The 20,493-nt window shown below is 52.6% G+C and overlaps 1 protein-coding gene across 5 annotated transcripts; it reads left to right on the top strand.

Annotated features, from left to right (window-relative positions):
* Positions 1–2,279: 2,279 nt before the first annotated feature.
* On the top strand, positions 2,280–20,245 carry RNF44 (ring finger protein 44). Of its 5 annotated transcripts, none has more exons than XM_066344602.1 (11): positions 2,280–2,402; positions 14,944–15,137; positions 15,303–15,483; positions 15,880–16,047; positions 16,395–16,571; positions 16,669–16,830; positions 16,902–17,014; positions 17,205–17,292; positions 17,380–17,501; positions 17,636–17,735; positions 17,938–20,245. In XM_066344602.1, the coding sequence occupies exons 2-11, from the start codon at positions 14,989–14,991 to the stop codon at positions 17,998–18,000; spliced, it is 1,323 nt and encodes a 440-aa protein (XP_066200699.1). In that variant the 5' UTR covers positions 2,280–2,402; positions 14,944–14,988; the 3' UTR covers positions 18,001–20,245. The 5 variants fall into 5 exon arrangements, with proteins under 5 accessions (XP_066200699.1, XP_066200700.1, XP_066200703.1 ...); XM_066344603.1 differs by lacking the exon at positions 2,280–2,402 and adding an exon at positions 8,788–9,451; XM_066344606.1 differs by lacking the exon at positions 2,280–2,402 and adding an exon at positions 10,184–10,507.
* Positions 20,246–20,493: the final 248 nt, after the last annotated feature.

Below are 20,493 nucleotides of genomic sequence, written 5' to 3'. Positions count from 1 at the left end.
AACAATATTTAATATTTTTGTTGTATAAGGAATAGCGTGTAAGGTAGGTATTTACACTACTGAGCCCAGTCTCACACACTCCTATTTACAAAGCTATAGGACAGAGTAGAGCTGGAATTGAAAAGAAGGGGGAGAAGACAACAGATTGGAAGGGAGCAGGGAGATGCAGAGAGAATGACAAGAGCCCCATGTACACCAAACACTTTTAGTCCCTGCAGCACATCAGAATGATGCCAACCACGTCTCTACACTGGTCTCTACATTAAACTAATCTACAGTGACAGGAATCAGATCAATAGTTACGTCTGGAGGGGGCTGACTCAGAGAGGGTGAGAGGTAACTTTCTAGAGTGATGAAAATGTTCTAGATCTTGATCAGGGAGTTAGTTATACAGAGGCATACATTTATGAAAAATTCAGTAAGCTATAAACCTAAGATTTGTGCATTTTACTGAATATCCATAAAGTATATCCTAAACTAGGCCTTAATATTGTTCTAATTTTTAAAAAATAAAAAATACATGCTTGTTGAAGAATGAATCAAAGTGAGGTAGAAAACAGGTGCTTCTTCATCACAAAATGGGCACTATATATCTGTCTGTTATAAAGATTAGCCAAGTAATGTAGTGAAGCACTTAGCACAGGGCAAGTGATAGGCATGGACATGCAGCAGCAATTCAGATATACATCAGCTTCTTTCACAGCCACTGAAGAGAAATTCTGGGCTTTGTCACTTCCTGGAAAAATCCTTTCACCTCACGTCAGTTCTCCAATCTATTAAAACAGTGTTAATAACATTCCCACACTAGGTTGTTAGATTTTTGGAATAACTAAATTAATTCATGTTAAGCATTTATAATATTTTCTGGCTCATGGTAAAAGTTCAGCAAATGAGGCCTGACCTGTGGTAGCATGGTGGATAAAGTGTCAACCTGGAACTCGGAGGTCACCGGTTCAAAACCCTGGGCTTTCCTGGTCAAGGCACATACGGGAGTTGATGCTTCCTGCTCCTCCCCCCCTTCTCTTTCTCTCTTTCTCTCTCTCCCCTCTCTAAAATGAATAAAGATAACAACAACAAAAAAAGTTCAACAAATTAAAGTTAAAAAAAAAAAAAACAACAAGCTGGACTGACCAGGCGGTGGCATAGTGGATAGAGTGTTGGATTGGGATGCAGAGCACCCAAGTTCGAGACCCCAAGGTCGCCAGCTTGAGCACGGGCTCATCTGGTTTGAGCAAAGCTCATCAGCTTGGACCCAAGGTCGCTGGCTAGAGCAAGGGGTTACTCCATCTGTTGAAGGCTCACGGTCAAGGCACATATGAGAAAGCAATCAGTGAACAACTAAGGTGTCGCAACAAAAAACTGATGATTAGTACTTCTCATCTCTCTCCGTTTCTGTCTGTATGTCCCTATCTATCCCTCTCTCTGACTCTCTCTCTGTCTCTGTAAAAACAAACAAACAACAAAAAAAAACAAGTTGGCCTCAACTTGGCCTCAAATTAGCGGGCCTATCCCGCATAGGTGTCAGTCCTGGGCTGAGAAAAGGGGAAAAGGGAGCCTCATGGGGCAGGCCTCTAGGAGCAAGGTCTTCACGGACTACAACTTCCAGCATGACACGACCAGAGTGAGGCTCGCTGGGAGTTGTAGTCCTTGTGGGCTTAACACGTCAAATGATGCCTTCCATCCGGGATGCCCTCGCGGGTTCGGATGGCTGGCCAGAGCAGGTGTCTACCATCCTCTGATCCAGACTGGCTCTAGCAATGGGCATATGCCTCCTCACTGGAGTCTCCCAACCGTCCTACGGAGATACTGTTGCTCCCATTTCGCAGACACGGAAACTGAGGCTCAGAAAAGGGCCCAAACGGGAGAGCCAAGATCGGCCGACTCCAGAGAGCTCTTTGTATACGGATCCCTGCCTTCCCGTCCGAGGCTGAGAGAGAGGAATAAACTCTCCGAAAAGCAAAGGCTCTTTGAACGGCTACGGAGAGTCGTACTAATTTTAAAGAAGAAAAGACGGCGACTGTCACTAGTCCTAGGTTACGCGGACAGCAGCCGGCGACTAGACTGCTAAGCACTGGGTGCTTTGCCCTTGCCCGCCCTTTGCAACCCAACCTGGGTGGGCGTGGCCGAACCACGCCACGCCCCTTTCCACCTCCCGCTCCGGCGCGCTTGGTGTAGTCCAGGTAGCTACATATGCTCGCGGGAAGGGGGTGACTATAAACTGCGCAGCCGGCGTGGGCCCCGCGCTCGCGCGCCCAGTGGTGAGGTTTGCGGACGGTTCCACTGCACGGGATTGGGGGGGCACTGCAGGCGGCGCTCGGACCGCAGCGGGACCTGGACACCCGGCTGCAGCAGGAGCTACGCGCCAGCCGCCGGGTGGGGGTGGAGCCCCGCCGCGGCCCCAGGTAACGCCCGGCCTGGACCTTGCGCGGTGCGCCCCAGCCGCAGGGACAGCAAGAATGGAGCGATAGGGGGCGACCACGGGCTGACAGAGCAGCGCAAGGACTTCCAGCAAGGCCTCTGTCTGCATCCGCAGGGCCGAAGATCGCTGTCCGGGGACCTGAAACCGGAGCTGCTCGGCTCGGCTGTCCGCCCGCTCTGTCCAAGTGTCCCATTCGGGGAGCCCCTGGGAACTACAAGTCCCAGCGTGCCTTGCGCATACCCTGATTGTAACCCCTGGCTGATCCTGGCTTCGCCCGGGGTCCAGGCGTCTGGGATAGAGAGCTGCAGTCTTTTGGTCTCATTTCGTCTGTTCCATTTTATTGGCGCTCCTGGGCCCTGCTATGGAGTGGCTGCGAGTCTGGGGAACAAACTGCCGAACCCCAGTACCGTCGTTACTGCTCTCAGGATGTCGGGTCGCCGGGGGTGGAGGCGTTGGGAGTGGGCGGGGTGATCCTAGAGGGTCTGTGTCTTGTCCAAGGTCACATGGCTTCCGTCACCTGAGGGCCACTAAGCCGCAGTCGAGCCGATGCGATGGGAAGGCGGGTGTGGGCAATAAGGGGCTAGAAGAAAACCGGTTTTCGAGTAGGAGAGGCACTTAAGATGGAGGGAAAGAGTTGCCTGACCAGGCGGTGGTGCAGTGGATAGAGCGTCGGACTGGGATGCAGAGGACCCAGGTTCGAGACCCCGAGGTCGCCAGCTTGAGCGTCGGCTCATCTGGTTTGAGCAAAAGTCTACCAGCGTAAATCCAAGGTCGCTGGGTCCAACAAGGGGTTACTCGGTCTGCTGAAGACCCGCGGTCAAGGCACATGTGAGAAAGCAATCAATGAACTAAGGTGTTGCAAGCTCAATGAAAAACTAATGATTGATGCTTCTCATCTCTCTCCGTTCCTGTCTGTCTGTCCCTGTCTGTCCCTCGCTCTGACTCACTCTCTGTCTCTGTAATAAATAAATAAATAAATAAAAAATAAAGACTTAAAAGATGGAGGGAAAGAGGGGGACTTAGTTGGACTCATCTCCCTGGACCTGCTCGGCGCTGCACTCTGTGGTTACCGGTTTTCATCTCTAGATGATATGAGGGTACCCTGGGGGCTCCAGTGGTGAGAGCTGCAGGGAAGAGGAAGTCAGAAAGGAGAGCCGCTCCCAGCTCCATACCCACAAAGATCCCACATCCAAGCGCAGATCAGACCTGAACAGTCAGGCAGATACTCCCAAAGATGCACTTAGAGTGAGAGAGAGCCACTTTTGACTCTCTGAAGTATGTACTCCCCATTTTACACCTGGCCAAACTGAGCTTCACACAGATGCTAATAGTAAGGTGACCAACTTTTTTACAATGAAAAGGAGGACAAAAATAAATTGAAGAAAACTATCGTAAATAAAAGAAACATTTTACTCATTGCAACAATAATACACTATAATATGGTAAATGCATAATAAAAACATTTGTAATATTTTAATTATGCTTACATGCCTATTAATTTTTAATAGTAATTGTAGGAAAAATGTTCTCATTTAGATACAGATACATCACATCACATGCAATGGATTGACTCAGCATCGATCGAATACGGACATTTACAGATTAGTGTTCCAGTATCAAAAAGGACACGTATCAGGAGGACACATCGCCCTAAAGGAGGACGATTGGTCACCTTACTAAATAGACAAAGCCCACACAGGCTGGCTTCAGAGATTCTGTGTTTTATGATCAGTGTATTCCTGCCTCTTCAGTAGCCTCTAGGAGATGAACAACATTGTTGGCACATACTAAGTGCTCAGTAAATGTCATCTGTCACTAGTGTTGTTGATGTCCTGATTTTAGAAATGAGAGACTTAGATGGATAGAGGCCAAATAACCGACCCACAGTTTAAAATCTGGGGCCAGGCCCTGGCCGGTTGGCTCAGCGGTAGAGTGTCGGCCTGGCGTGCAGGAGTCCCGGGTTCGATTCCCAGCCAGGCACACAGGAGAGGCGCCCATCTGCTTCTCTACCCCTCCCCCTCTCCTTCCTCTCTGTCTCTCTCTTCCCCTCCCGCAGCAAGGCTCCATTGGAGCAAAGATGGCCCCAGCGCTGGGGATGGCTCTGTGGCCCCTGCCTCAGGCGCTAGAATGGCTCTGGATGCAACAGAGCAATGCCCCAGAGGGGCAGAGCATCACCCCCTGGTGGGCATGCCGGGTGGATCCCGGTCGGGCGCATGCGGAAGTCTGTCTGACTGCCTCCCCGTTTCCAGCTTCAGAAAAATGGGGAAAAAAAAAAAAAAAAAAAAAAGCTGGGGCCAGGGTGCTGCATACTTGAGCCCCAAACCCGGGAAAAGCTTCATAGACACTCCCCCCCCCCCCCATCTGCACAAAGGTGCTTCTTTTTAGGAGAGTCAAAGCTTGGAGCTAAAATGTGAGGGTGGTGTGTTCAGGCTTGTCCTGGGCTGGCTCTACCAGTCTGTGCTGTGTATCCCTCGGTGGTTCCTTAATCCTCTGTTCTGCCTAGGTTACTGAGCCCTGCTGCACGTGCGCGAGTGTGTGTTTGTGTGTGTGTGTGTGTGTGTGTGTGTGTGTGTGTGTGTCAAACCCTCTTCGGAGGGTTTGAGGGGTCCTAGCAGAAAGGAGTGGGTACTTTCTGACCCTGAGGGAGGGAGGGTGGCTGTCCAGGCTTTTGGGTGGGCTGATGGAGCAGTGCAGAGCTCCGGCAGGAACTGATGCCCTGACCTCTCCCAGTCTAGGCAGACCCTCCATCTCCTCCATCTCCATATCCTGCAGAGGAGGGGGGGGGGGCACTTGAAGCTATCAGAATTTGATTCCCTCTGCTGTTTATTCACCCTGTGATAGGGAGCCACCCACTAGTCTGATCCTCCGTTGTCTCTCCCTGCCCCAGCACATCTGTGCTTTTATTCAGCAGCCCTTGGGGACCCTGTGTTGGCATTTGCATGTCATAAACCAGACTTAATGTGAGATTAGAACGTGATCCCAGGTTTACTCCTTGATGGCTATATGATAGTAGGTGAGTCATATTCCTTCTCCCCTGAGTTTCCTTATCTATAAAATGGGGCAAATGCTGGTGACTAGCACTTAGGTCATTGGAAGAACTGGTGAGCCAGTGATCAGGATGGGACTTGCCCAGACCATGCAGGAGACCCTAGAACCCCAATTTCTCCACAGAGCATCATGGCAGATGCTTGGACAAGGGTTAGCCACCTCTACCTGTGGTTTCTGGAACCCATTGGACCATACTTCTGGGATCTGTGGCAAGGGGAGTTACTTCCTGAGCCACCTTCTTCATCTGTATGGTGACAGTAACAACTGGCCTTCAAATGGGCAGTGTTGGTTGATGAGAATAAGGGATGCAAGAGGTGGGCATCCAAAGTGGGGTTCCAAAGCATATGACCTATCAGTGAACCTGAGAGGGGATTTCACAGGAAAGTCCAGATTTCTGGCTTCTCTGGAAAGCCTGGTAAAAGTGAACCACTTGATCCAGAGTGAGTCTGCATGCACTCAGGAAGGTTTTTCAGGTGAGGGGGAGATATAGTTTGGCCTCTGGCCCTGGGGAGACCCCAAAGGGGCTGTGGGGATTCGCTGAGGGCCCCAGAGGGTTGTGCATGAGAGAAGACAGGGCAGATATTTCAGCATAAGGGCAAGAGTTAAACCCAAAGCCCCTTCCTTGGGCATCCACCACCCAGTGTGGGCCAGGGAAGGGGGAGTCCTCAGGAGATAGGCTTCTGCTGTCCTGACACAATGTGATGGTAGTCATGCTGTATGTTGAGAAAGTCAGTAGCAGACTGCCAGAAGACAGGTCATGAGGCCCCAGGAAGCGATGTTTGAGCTGAGCCCCAAAAGTTGAACAGGGTTTTGCATGAGGTGAGTCGAGAGTGTTGAGGGTGTTTTAGGCAGAGGGAATGGTACCATCAGAGGCTTAATGGCTTCAAAGTACAGAACTGGATTGTGGTTGAAGTCACTTTCTGAGGGTGGGTAATGGGAATGTTTCTAACTGTGTGGCCTGGGGCAAGTCATTTAACCTCTGGGAGCCTCAAATCTTCACTCATAAAATGATGCTGGTGGTGTCTGTTGCCCTTTAACATTCTGAACCCCCTTGGGCCAGAGAGGAGTATTGAGACACTGTAGCAGAGCTGTGTGCAAATTAAGTGGCATGAAGTCAAGGTCAGGGTGCATCAAGCTCTGAGTTCAGAGATGGAGTTCAGTACAAGTTGGAGACTGTAACTTCTCATAAGGGGTGAGATGGGAACAGAACCTCAAAGGGCAAAGAAGGTGAATTGGTAGAAAGGAAGGCCAGAGGAAGCACCACCACGGTTATTGGAGAGGGTTGGGCGAAGGGAGCCTGCAAAGTTGGGTGGGGGAAATTTTGTAAGAGCACGCCTGAAGGCCAAGCAGTAGCTTCTGTCCTTACACAGGCAATCAGGGAGGTTGTCTTAATCTTTGAATGTGGGAATGACTTTCTAATTGCTTTTGCTTAGTGAGAAAAATAAAATTTTGAGAAGGTTATAGCAGAAGAGGAAGTTGGTAAGTGTTGGAATCCATGGGAGTCCGAAAGACCAGAGTAACAGGCTTTATTGAAAGGAAGAAAGGAACCCTGCCGGGCACTTCTCCTGAGGGAGAAGAGCACCGGTTACAGACTAGGGGCGAGTTATATAGTGTTTGGGAGAACCTGAGGGGATACTGAGGCAAAAGTCCTGGTATGTCCAGAATGCTCCTCCTTGGGGGGCTTCGAGCATGTGGGTGTTGAATCAAAAGTCCTGGTGTGTCCAGAGCCCCTCCTTGGGGCGGGTTTCAGCTTTTTGGAATTCCTCTGTCTCAGGGTCAATAGTCCAGTAAGGGTGAGGTCTGACAGATAAGCGGAACATCAAGAGGGCAGTTTGGAATTCACGTATCTATCAGTAAGATGGTTAGAGAAAGCCATCAATTACCCTGTACATCCCCATCTATCATACACACACAGTGTTAACTGTAATGGAGAGAGTTTGGCTTTCCAAGTACCATCTGTAGTACGCAGCATGCACTTGATTTCCTGTACCTAGAGCTCTGCAGACAGGACCAACAGTCATTTTGTAGCTGGCTGTGCATCCACGGTGCTAAACTACACTTGGATGATAAGCAAGTCTGTTCTCCAAACTTCTGGATTTTTCCATCAGTTCCTTTCCTGAAGGGGGATTTCTGACTCTAAGGGATCAGAAGTTGTTTGTTTTTTTTCTTTAATTATTTTTATTTATTCATTTTAGAGGGGAGAGAGAGAAGGGGGGGAAGAGCAGGAAGCCTCAACTCCCATATGTGTCTTGACCGGGCAAGGCCAGGGTTTTGAACTGGCAACCTCAGCACTCCAGGTCGACGCTTTATCCACTGCACCACCACAGGTCAGGCGGATCAGAAGTTTTTATGGCTTAAAAGACTAAAAACATACCCTTTTGACAGTAATTTTCTTTAGACTTTTTAGAAGGTTGTACTGTATAGGTGTTTGTTGGTTTCTTAAAGAGCAAATGTACAAAAGCATATACAATAAAAAGTCTACCCTCCTGACCCCATGGTCTCTTAGTTTTCCCTGAGAACAATTGCCAATATCCTGTATATCTTTCTAGAAATATTCTGCAGAAATTGTATGTATCCAATGTTTTAATAATAGATATATGTTATACTCTGTTCAGCATCTTGCTTTTTATTTTAATTTTTTAATTTAGGATTATGAAATATACCAAAGAAGCATAGAAAATGATACCACCCCAACCCACAGTAACCCACCACACATGGTAGCATTTTGCTCTAGCATCTATTAGGGCTGTCTTGGAGGTAGCCCTGTGTCAGTGCAGCTCATACAGAGGAGTCAGTTATTGATTGTATACATACACCAGTCTTTTATGTATTTACTTAGTTCTTATCATTTTTTTGTTATTATTTCTTCTTTCTTAAAATACACCATTCTTTATTAGGCCTGTTCCCAGTTCTTGGCTATTTAGGATATTACTTATTTTTGTTGTTGTTGTTTAATCAATATGGAGGTAATATCCTACTTTGTATGTCCGCCCGGGAAGGCATCATGACAAAGGAAGAAGCTTGGCTTTGGCTTAGGTTCAAATAATGGCTCAGCCCCTGGCTGTGTGACTTGGGGTCAGTGACACCCCTCTTGATCCTTTTTACCCATCTGTAAAATGGGCACGTTGTAGCAATCCTTCCGTCTGATAGCTAACTGCTGGGAGTACTGTAGAAAACTAAGGACTTCATTGAGCTCAGTTTCCCAATCCCCCTAGGAAAGAAGCAACCTAAACGCAGGCGACTGCTGCTCAAGCTTCAAACTGTGGCCTGCCCCTACCCCCCCCCCCACTCCGTCCACGCTGGGGGCGGGGCAGTTTAAAAATGTCTCTGTGACAGCAGCGTACGCAGGACCAATCCCCCTGCCCATCGGCGTTAATTTATTTACATAGGTTGCCCGCTATTGTTCCGTTAGATAATCCAAGTAGTTCCAACTTTTTTTTTTTTTTTTTCCAGAGACAGAGAGAGGGATAGCCAGGGACAGACAGACAGGAACGGAGAGATGAGAAGCATCAATCATTAGTTTTTCATTGAGCGTTGCAACACCTTAATTGTTCATTGATTGCCTTCTCATACAGGCCTTGACCACGGGCCTTCAGCAGGCCCAGTAACCCCTTGCTCGAGCCAGCGACCTTGGGCTCAAGCTGGAGAGCTTTTGCTCAAACCAGATGAGCCCTCACTCAAGCTGGCAACCTTGGGGTCTCGAACCTGGGTCTTCTGCATCCCAGTCCGACGCACAATCCACTGCGCCACCGCCCGGTCAGGCAGTTCCAGCTTTTTAAAGGCGCGGCGTAGTTTGAACAGAGAAATGCGGTCAAGCCGCATGATGTCACTGCAACTTGGTAGCACTTGGGGCTGACGTCATCTCTGGGGAGGTTGCCGGCCCAAGAGCTTTCGTAACCACTGGGACGCCCCTGCTTGGTTGAAGGTTGGCCCCATTACAGTGTCCCACATGGTGCCTGGTCTCCAAGGAGGGGCCATAACACAGTAAGTCTGAGCTCTGGTTCTGTCTGCGGGACCCATTTCTCCGACAAGGAAACTAAGCCGCGGTCTGACCTGTGGTGGCGCAGTGGATAAAGTGTCGACCTGGAAATGCTGAGGTCGCCGGTTCGAAACCCTGGGCTTGCCTGGTCAAGGCACATATGGGAGTTGATGCTTCCAGCTCCTCCCCCCTTCTCTCTGTCTCTCTCTCCTCTCTCTCCTCTCTCTCCTCTCTCTCTCTCTCTCTCTCTCTCCTCTCTAAAAAAAAAAAAAAAAAAAAGAAACTAAGCCGCAGAGGCGCGAGTGATTGGCGAGTTTGCGTAGCAAGTTTAAATTTCAACAGTTTGGTCTTGCCCACCTCGGAGTCTTCTATCTTTAGGTCAGATCATATAGCCCCGCCCCTTGCCTATGATGGCTGCGGTCACTTGAAGCGCGAAGGTGGGGGCGAGAAGGATGTTGTGTGTTGGTTTTTTTGTTTGTTTAATCTGCCTCCCAAGATGGCGGCCTACTAATCACGTGCTGTTCGCGGCAAGTGATTGACTCTCCGGGCCCCAACGAGGCGGAGCTCTTAGCGCGGGGCGGGGCTGCCGCGGGCAGCTGCTTGCTACTGTTTGCCGGAACCTCCCGGCGCGCCCTCGCGAGGTCTTCTCCCGCCCTGCGCGCGACCCCGCCGCTTCGAATGTTGTGAATCAAATGTTGGGTTTGTTACATTCCGCTGGTGCCGCGGACAGTTCTTAAAGGGCCAGCCTCGGGCCGCTACGCAAACCCGTCCGCGTCCTGCGCCGCGTCCGGTTCCCGGAGGGCCTGAACCAAGAGGCTGAACGCGCGTGGGCCTCGCGAGGTAGACGCCAGCGGACCGACAACAAAGAGAGAGGGCCCCGGAAGGAGCCGGCCTACCCCCGGACCGGGGGTGGCGGGGGGGGGGGTGGGGAGGGGAGCACATTGTTCCGCAGGGCGGGGGCTCTTAAAGGGTCCGGTCAGCCCCCCTACACTCCTCCCCTTGCCCAGCTTGGTGCCCTAGATCAGGAACAAAGGAATCAACGCGTGTCCAGGTGGCTGAAGGTGAGTCGAGGCCAGAGCCCCCAACTCCTGATTTCCACATCCCTAGAACCTGCTACCCCTCCCCTAGGACTGGGGGCTGTTGATATAGCTGGCTCTGCAGGGGTTAATCACGGGCGGTCGGGAGGGGGACGGTGAGACCTCTAGGATCAGAACACCTCCCACCACTACCACCCGACGATCCCCAAGGCCTGGACCCCCAAGCTGGACGGGTCTCCCTTCTCTGTAGTGTGAGCGCTGCGGTTGGAGACGAAGGAGCCGCCCCCTCCCCCTGCCGCTGCCACTTCCTTTGTTGTTGCTTTTGTCTCACGCGGAGCACATGGTCCGGGATCCTCGACTCTTAAAGTCACAGCGCTCTTGTTCAAGCGCCGCAGTCTGGCCTCCGGTCCCTCTTGTCTCTCTGAGCGCGGCACAACGGAGTGAAATGGGGACAAGGGAGGTCCCTCTCCGGTCGGGTGTCCACACCTTGGCTTCCCAGAGCCCGGCAACCTGTACCTGGCCCGCGTTGAGGAGGGACCTGCCCCTCGGGGACACTGGTTTTCTCCCCCACTAATGTGACCACATGGATTCTTGTATCTTGTGTCCTCTGGTTTTATTTGAGCGCTCTGGGAAGGAGAGGTTTCCGTCCCCATTTTACAGTTTTGACAACTAAGGCTCACAGAAGCAATTAGATTTCCTTGGGCAAGTTCACCCAGGGAGTCCAGGTTTGCTAAACAAGGACACCTACTTCCAAGTCTGGCGGTGCTGGCCTGCCTCTTTTTGGTGGGTGAGAGAAGAGAAGGGAGGGGGCTTTTCATCCTGCTTAGCCTGTTTATGCTTTTGGGCTAACTTTGCTTATCTGCAAAACAGCACCTTGTTACTGCAAACAGTGCCTGGGCCCAAGGGACAGAACATGGAAGGGACTCACTCACTCCCTAGACTCAGATGGAGGTAGCTGCTGGGGCACTGGAAGTACGGAGTTGGCTGCCTCCTGGGCAGGGGCATAGATGCAAGATACGGTGCTTGCTTCCAGGAAAGATTGTATTTAAGGATGGGATCCTCAGGACCCATTGACACACACCTCATTGAGAGGACAGTGCAGGTGGCAGATGGGAAGGCAGAGCAGTTAGGGGGTGGCCCTCCTGCTGTTTGTTTGACCTTGAGCAGGTTGCCAGCTTTAACTCTGAGCTTCTCTTGCTTTTTATTTCCACAATAGGGCGAGTCACAGGCACCTTCTGGAAAGCTCTCCCGATCTCCTTTAGGTCCTGAAACAGAGTTGAGATTAGATGGTCCTTAGGGTTACTGATGCTAATGAGAGAGTAGGGGGTTAGAGGAATCTGGGCCTAAAGGATCAACAAAACCAGTTTTGTCTCTCTCTGGTTTTATAGCCTAGAGCAAATTACTTCCCTTTTTGGGGGGTCTCAGTTTCTCAACTGTGAAGTGGGTATGCCCCCCCTTTGCTGCCTCTGTTCCTTGTAGAACTTCTGAAGCCAAGGATTCCTCCCTTGCCAACTGGAGTATTTATTTCCCAGGGAGGCATATTTCCCAGCTACTGCCTGCAGAGCTTGAAGTGGCCCCTTATTTCTGCTGGGAGGGTGGTAGGTGTGGACATCAGCCTCTCATTTCTAACAGTGATTGTTCACACCTAAGCTTTACAGACCACTCCTTCTGGGGCCTGTGAGCAGCCCTTGCCAATCCACTGGGAGGTGGTCACTGCACTATTCCCACTTGACGATGAAGAGGCTGAGGCTCAGAGAGGGGAAGTGATGTGCCAAGGACTCTGGCCAGAAGTTAGGGTGACAGTGTAAGGGTCATCGCTGTCATCTTTGGCACTATTGTCCCCAGCTGGAGCACCTTCTGCCTACTGGTTTGGGACCTCGGCTTCTTGGTCCAGCTCTTTCCTGAGGAGTGGGTGTCTTTCAGAGGCTGGGCTTCTGAAGGAGCCACACCCCTGAGCCTTGGCACTGCCCAGACTTCAGCAAGACAGTCCAGCACAAGAGGAGCAGTTGAGGCCACTGCCTGGGTCATGTCCCGGTGCACACACAACTCTAGCTGACTGGCCTTGTATCTCAATTCTTTGAGCCTCACTATCCCTACTTCCATGGGTTGCTATAGGACTCATTGAGATGGCACATGGAAAATACTGTGTTTATTGTTGATATTCTTTACCCGTAGGACTTCACCCAGGATCTCTGAGGTCAGTTAGAGCAGTGGTTCCCAAATCTGGCTGTGCTTTAGAAAATGCTGAAGAATTTGATAAAATTCTAGGTACCCTTGTTCCTCAACGCTGTCAAGGTTCTGATCTAGGAGATCTGGACTTAGCTAGTGGTCTGTTATGTCAGTTATTTGGAGGTTTCTGCTGAGTCTTCCTTGGCCTTTGTTTGCTAGGCTGGATTGTCAGCAGGAGTCCAGGAGGCTGTGTGTTTACACACATGTGTAAGGATGTACACTTGGCCCACACGGGGGGTCACAAACCCACTCACCAGTGGTGGGCAGATGGGGAGTGGTCCCGGGGTAGCTCATGCTCCAAGTAAGGGGGTCCAAGCACAAATGAGGGCCCAGTGGAGCCAGATTTGTTTGTCGTTCCTGTGGCACTAACCTCACTGTACCAGGCTGGCTTTGGCCCTGTGTGATTGGCCTTCCAGTGCTCATTACCACACCAGGCACATTACCATTACCAAGCTGGTCACTGGTCCTGACCACCCTTCTGCCAAGCGAGTTGGGTGGGAGAGGTGTGAATTCCAGCTCCACTTCCTGACTGTGGCCTTGGAACAACTGCCATCCTGTCAGCTGGAGAAGAACCTCCCTTGCAGGCTTTCGCGAGACAGGGCCTAGGCTTTAAAGAACAGCACAAAGGAAATGTTGAGGCCGCAGTTGGCAGGAAGAAACAAGGTGCTAAAGGGACTGCACACAACCTCCTGGCCATGTCAACCAAGAGAACATTAAAAACTGGGTATCAGGCCTGACCAGGCGGTGGCGCAGTGAATAGAGCATAGGACTGGGATGTGGAGGACCCAGGTTCGAGACCCCGAGATCGCCAGCTTGAGCGCGGGCTCATCTGGTTTGAGCAAAAAGCTCACCAGCTTGGACCAGAGGTCGCTGGCTTGAGCAAGGGGTTACTTGATCTGCTGTAGCCCCTGGTCAAGGCACATATGGTGTCGCAATGAAACTAATGATTGATGCTTCTCATCTCCCTCTGTTCCTGTCTGTCTGTCCCTATCTATCCCTCTCTCTGACTCTCTCTCTGTCTCTGTTAAAAAAAAAAACAAACAAAAAAAAAACTGAGTATCAAGGATGCAGTAGTTTTGTCAAATGAAGAAAGGGGGTGAGTGCCTTCCTGTGGCAGAAACAGCAAAGGCCTTCAGATTTGCAGGGCCTGACAGGTTCCAAAGCTTTCCCTGCCTGCGGCCTCATCCTGACCTCTGGCGTTAATAAGTGGTTCCCCCTAACTTGCCCCACTTGGACCCCAGCTCCCAGGGAAGGAGGAGACCTGCCACACCCCATTCCCCTGAGCTCAACTTCCTCCCGTGGCTTCTGGCTTCCCCTTTTTTCTCAGCAAGCCCCACCTCCCACTTGGGGAGTCCTGTGTGGGGTCCCCAGAGCAAGGGCCTAGCTGCATTCCAGACCTCCCTGACTAGCCCTGGTGGCTGGCTTCCTTCACCACCTCCTGGAAAGCCCTTGCGCTGTACCCCTCCTGTCAGCGCAGGGTGCAGCAAGAAGCTTGTGGTCACCCCAGCTCCCAGCTTTGACCCTTGGGCAAGTCCCTTCCTCTCTCTGAGCCTCAGTTTTTTCTTCTATAAAATGGAGCCAAAAATATGTTCTTTGAAGAATAGATGAAGCCTCCACAACAAGTAGGTAGGCACTGTGGGAATGGGTTATGGAAAGAAACAGAGGTACAGCTAGGTCTGTACCCAGGTAGCACTTTCTCACCTGGGGGTAGCCTTGCCTTGGATTGGGGGCCCCCAAGGGCAGGAACTGGGGCAGAACCTCTTACCTGGCAATAGTGAGAGAAAAACTGGGACCCAGGCCTGGTTGGAACCCCCCCAGAGCCAACCAGATGGAAGGGAGGAAGCTGGACTCCCCACAGGAACCCCGCCTACCTGAAGGCTGGAGCTGCAGACCCCCAGACCTGAGCCTGCCCTAAGGTCCCCACAATGTAGGAGCCTTAGCAAAGTCACCTGGCCCAGAAGCGTGCCCATCCTCTGAAACTGCTGCAGCCTGAGGGAGCAGGGCTGCCCACGCTGGTCTCAGTTCTGAGCCCCAGTGCTGAGGAGAGGGCCAGACCTGCGAGCACGTGCACAGCGGGGGGCGGGGGAGCAGGAGTAGGCATCGGTGGCCCCAGAGTCAGAGGTTTGATTCTGACTCCTCAACTTATAATGGGACAAGTGACTGGTCTTCTCTTTGTCTCTCTTTTTTTTTTCTTTTTTTTTTTTTTTTCTTTTTGTCTTTTTGACGCCTAGGGTTATAAGCCCTGGCCCAGCCCTTCGACCCCTCTGCCTCCCCTGATGCAACCATGGGCTCTGGCAGTGACTAGGTGGCCACCCTCCACCCCTGTGGGTCAGCGGCGATTGTCTGCAGGACCCAGCAGCACCCCGGCCCAGCTCTGGGGAAGGGAAGAAGGAACCTCCCAGCCCTGTGGACCCCGGGGCTTCTGGTACTGGGGCTGTCAGCTTGGGCTGGGGCACAGGGGTCAGGGGTAGCAAGACCCAGGGCCCTGAGCTTTCTTCCTTCCCCAGTGGGTTTGTCCCTTGGCTTCTCTCCCTGCTCTGTGAATGAGTGGCCTCCCTCAGTGCTACTGGGCCTCCTTTCTGTGGTGCAGCCCTGGCTATGAGGGCCGCCCGCCTGCCCAGGATGAGCGCTTACCATCCCAGCAGCCTCTGCCCCGACCACCACACCTCCCTGTAGAGGAGCGCCGAGCCTCGGCTCCTGCCGGCGGGAGCCCCCGAATGCTGCACTCAGCTTCTCAACAGAGCCCATTCATGGTTGATCTCCATGAGCAGGTAGGCAGATAGCCCTACCCACCCGTTAACCCCCACCCTCACATCCCTGGCCTCTGGTAAGCCCCTCTGTGAAGCAGAGGACGCAGAGCCCTGACTTCTCTTTGTTTCATTCATTGCCTGTTCGAGAGCCATTTTGAGCCCTGCTTTACAGGTTGGTAAATTGAGGCCCAGAGAAGGGAAGGGCTTGCCCTGGGGCCACACAGTAGATGACTGGTAGAACAGGAAGCTCCTCGCAGGTTCCCAGAGGGTCCTCTCTGCCCTTTAGGGCCCAGGGCAGTGTGACAGCAGGTCTGCTCCTGGGTAGGCCTCAGCTGGAGAAGGGAGGGAGGTGGCCTCAGGGCTTCTTCCCTTGGGGGCAGCCTCCAGGCCAATTCCCAGGTCTTTCTCCACCGACAGGTACACCAGGGACCAGTCCCTCTGTCCTACACAGTCACCACAGTGACGACCCAAGGCTTCCCCTTGCCTTCAGGCCAGCACATCCCTGGCTGCAGCGCCCAACAGCTCCCAGCATGTTCCGTGATGTTCAGTGGGCAGCATTACCCGCTCTGCTGCCTCCCGCCCCCGGTGAGTGAGGCCCTCCACCTCTCATTCATCCCCATCCCTGCCAGAAGGACTGGCATAGGCCAGTAGCAGAAGCACCAAGCTTATGACACCTGTCCAGGCTGTCAGAGCACTTCCTGGCTCCAGGCCACACAGCCCTGTACCCCATTACCTGTCATTGGGGGCTCCCAGATGCTGCATCCAGCCTCCCAACTGAGCGCATTTGGGATGATAACTTTGGGCCTTAAGAGTGTCGTGTCCTGCCTAGGATGGGGTGGTATTCCAGAGGGCTTCAGTGGGGCTCTGTTGCTGAATGGGATGGGCCTTGGCCCTCATACCAGCATCAGTCCTGCCCCTGCCCCCTCTCTCAGCAGCTGATTCAGGCGTGTACCATGCAGCAGCTCCCCATGCCCTATCAGGCCTACCCTCACCTCATCTCCAGTGACCACTACATCCTGCACCCCCCACCACCAGCTCCACACCCCCAGCCCACCCACATGGCGCCTCTGGGGCAGTTTATATCGCTGCAGACTCAGCACCCACGTATGGTGAGTCTGAGGTGATGGGGCCGATGCTGGAGGTGGCAGCACAGGGGTGGGGTTTCCCTGTTACTGACTCTGGCTGACCCGCTCCTGCCTCTTCCAGCCCCTGCAGCGGCTGGACAATGACGTGGACCTTCGGGGGGATCAGTACCCCCTGGGGAGCTTCACCTACTCCGCCTCTACCCCAGGCCCAGCCCTGTCCCCGTCCGTGCCCTTGCACTACCTGCCCCACGATTCACTGCACCAGGAGCTGTCCTTTGGTGTGGTGAGTGCCACCCCCTCCTGAGGTTGGGCACTGGCAACCAGGCCCTCCAGCTAACTGTCCCCCTCTCGCAGCCCTATTCCCACATGATGCCACGGAGACTGAGCACCCAGAGATACCGCCTACAACAGCCGCTGCCCCCACCACCCCCGCCGTCGTATTACCCCAGCTTCCTGCCCTATTTCCTGTAAGTATTAACACATCTTCCCCAGAGCCACGGTGTTCTGTTTTCCTGGGGCCTCGCAGGCCATCTGGCACCCCCAGAAAAATACACATGCACCAGCTGGACTCTCCTCTCCTACAACATCCTGGGGCAAACACTGGGACCCCAGTACCTACTGACCTTGACCCTAGGCTCTCATACCTGTCTCCCCTAGCTCGATGCTGCCAATGTCACCAACAGCAATGGGGCCCACCATCAGCCTGGATCTCGATGTGGATGACGTGGAGATGGAGAACTATGAGGTCCCATGGAGCCCTATCCTGGGAGGTGGGAGCTTGGGGACCTCCAGCCCAGGCCACTTCTGACCTTACCCCTCTGCCCGTAACCAGGCCCTCCTGAGCCTGGCGGAGCGGCTAGGAGATGCCAAGCCTCGAGGCCTCACCAAAGCGGACATTGAGCAGCTTCCGGCCTACCGCTTTAACCCAGACAGCCATCAGTCTGAGCAGACGCTGTGAGTGCTGTACCCCATCTCCTGCGTTTTGTGAGCACAGATGGGCTGCAAGGGGACCCCTTCCTGAGGAGGTTCTACAGTGAACCTCCCCTCAGCCATCCATGTGGAAGTGACATTTTGTGCCCTCCCCCCAGGTGTGTTGTCTGCTTCAGTGACTTCGAGGCACGGCAGCTGCTCCGAGTTCTACCCTGCAACCACGAGTTCCATACCAAGTGCGTCGACAAGTGGTTGAAGGTAACAGAGTCTGGGCCACTCCCATGTTCCTCATGTGGTGAGGGAGGAAGCTTGGCTTTGGGGCTTCCCTTCTCATCCTTGTCATCATTCAGAAGTTTCGGCTGTATTCAGGGGGCCGCATTCCCAGCAGGCAGTGGAACAAGCCAGATGGGATGGGAAACGGGTGAGACTAGGGTCTGATGTGCAGCTACTTCCCCCACAGGCCAACCGGACGTGTCCCATTTGCCGGGCCGACGCCTCCAAGGTGCCCAGGGAGGCTGAGTGAGGCCCACAGCTGCCCGTGAGAATCCTGCGTGAAGCTCTGGAAACTCGGGGTTGGGGGGGACCCAGGGAGGACAGGGAGAGAGTAGCTCAAGCCTGCCCCATCGTTTCCACCTATATCTTCAGAGCTGGTACCAGGATCAGGCCTGAGAAGAGCCCCTGCAATAAGCCCCTGCATTTGCCAAGCTCCAAAGATTCCATCCCCCAGTCTGCCTGCCAGTTCGCCTGCCACAGAGCTACTTGTGTGTCCCTATTCAGTCTCCCTCCTGCTCGCCCTCAGGTCCATCTCCTTGTCCTGACAGGACTGGGAACTAGGGATCTGTTCCCCCAGAGTAGCTGGTGGGGACCCTTGGCCCCAGTATGTGTAAAGGGGACACATCCTGGATCACTTGTTCTCTTGCACTGAAATAGCGTGCCCTCTTCCCAGGTGGCACTGACAGGCATGGACAGACAGTGGCATGAGGCCATTTTCTGAGCCCCAGGCCTGGGCCCTCTGGCCTCAACCACAGTCAGACTCAGGCAGCCAGTCCCTCCCAGGTTGCAGGGACTCAGAGCCAGCAGCCTCCTGTGCAGAAGCGAGACAGGCCCTGAGCCTGGGCTGCACACATCCTGAGGGGCCTGGGCCATGCCGGGGAGAGTGACTGCGCCTGGTGGCCTTGTGGTGGCTCCTCCCTGGCAGTGATGGGGGCCAGACCCATGCCTGATCTCCCCTCTGCCATGTTGCATGAATGTGAGGAGTAGCAGTTTTCCTTTGTTGGGCCCAAATTAGGATTCAGGGGTATGAGTTTTTAAATAATTTGTTTATTTTTTGTTAAGTGGGGGATGGGGCATAGGGACCAATCAGGACTGAGTGCCCAGGGGTCAGGAAATGGTCCGGTGGTGCCGTCTGCTCCACATGCATGCGCATGGCTGGGCCTGGCGGCTGTGGTCACAGGCGGAATTAGGGGTCTGCTCGGCTGATAACTGCCATGCACTGTACTGCACACGTCCCCAGAGCCTACCGGGACTATGCTTTTCAGGGCATTTCTCCCTCTTTAGCCAGGGCCCGTCTCCTCCATGGAAGTCCCAGGAGGACAGGGACCAGGGAGGGCGTGGGCCTGAACCCTGCCCTCCAAGGTCTGGAGGAGGCCCCCTGTAGGGTCTGGCTGAGCTCCCCTCCCTCTCCCTCGGGGCCATTCCTGTTTCCTGTCTTACCCCAGCTGGGGTTGCTGCCCTGAACGAACAGCGTGTGGGGCCGGCACATCCTAGCAGGCAGCCCCTGGCGCCTGCTGCCTCAGGGATGCTCCAACCACCCTCGTTCTCCCACAGCGGCCCTGGCTTCCCGCCTCCCCCGCCTGCCCTGGGGCCCCATCAGCCTGGCCCCACCCCCATGGAGAACCCAAAGTCTTACTGTATATAATAACTCTAGGTAATGTTTCTATATTTATACCAGTGTTGAAACCCCGGTGTTTTACACACAGAACCAACCGCTCCAACTCCTCCCTTCCCCACCCCAACAAAAGGTTTTCAACCGCCACCCTGCTTCCTGGGGCAGATGGAGCAGGCTCTCGGTTGTGTCCGTGTCCGCTGCAGCAGTGGTTCCAGTGAGCAGCTATGGAGCAGTGGTTCCAGTGAGCAGCTATGGAGGGGGCGGGGGTAGAAACAACATTTTAAAAAATCATTTAAAAACAGATTTATAAAACAAATTATTTAGGATGTTTGTGATTTGCCAACCTTGCTATAGATGCCATGTTACCAATGACTTCCTGTGGTGGGGCTTGTTAATGTTTACTCTTACCAACTTCTGGCCTCGGCATGACAGCAGGCAGCATCCCCCGGCCTGGCTGGGCCCAGCACCTGTGTTCTGTGTTAGAAAGATGACCATATATATATATATATATATATATATATATATATATATAATTTGGGGGCCCTGTTCCTTGCACATTTTACAGTTACCTCATTTTTCCCATATATGTATTTGAGAAAATGCTAATATATAGAGAAAAAAATGGTTCTTAAAGCTTAAATGTGTGGTGTTTTTCCATTCCATTGGATTCACATTGGTTTGTAGCATTTAACATAACTAGTATGTTGTATTATATATGTGTATACTGATTGAAATTTTTAACAGATTTGTACTTTTTTTAAAATGAAAGTTGCTAGTTCTGCTTGACCAAGTAGTGCAATCATTATTTTTTTTAATATTGTTGCTGATTTCAGAGGGATATTCACTAATAAATGTATGATGTATATCAAGTACTGTCCAAGCTGTGTTTGGCTGCGGTGTTCTCTTGGTAGGAAGTGGGGCAGAGTGTTGGCCTCAGGGTGGGTGGGGGATGGGGATGAGGTAGGCAGAGAGATTGTTGGCTGTGGAACCTTGGGGGTACCTCCTGATGGAGAAGCTTCTGCCCAGCTGAGTCAGTGATAACTTCCCCTGCTTCAGACACAATCAACTCTGTTATCAAGTGACAGGGTTCCATTTAACTAATTTGAGGAAAGCATCACTTACTGATCT

Source organism: Saccopteryx leptura, chromosome 6, assembly GCF_036850995.1.
Source record: "Saccopteryx leptura isolate mSacLep1 chromosome 6, mSacLep1_pri_phased_curated, whole genome shotgun sequence".
NCBI classification, from domain to species: Eukaryota; Metazoa; Chordata; class Mammalia; order Chiroptera; family Emballonuridae; genus Saccopteryx; species Saccopteryx leptura.
This window is presented reverse-complemented; position numbering and strand designations above follow the sequence as displayed.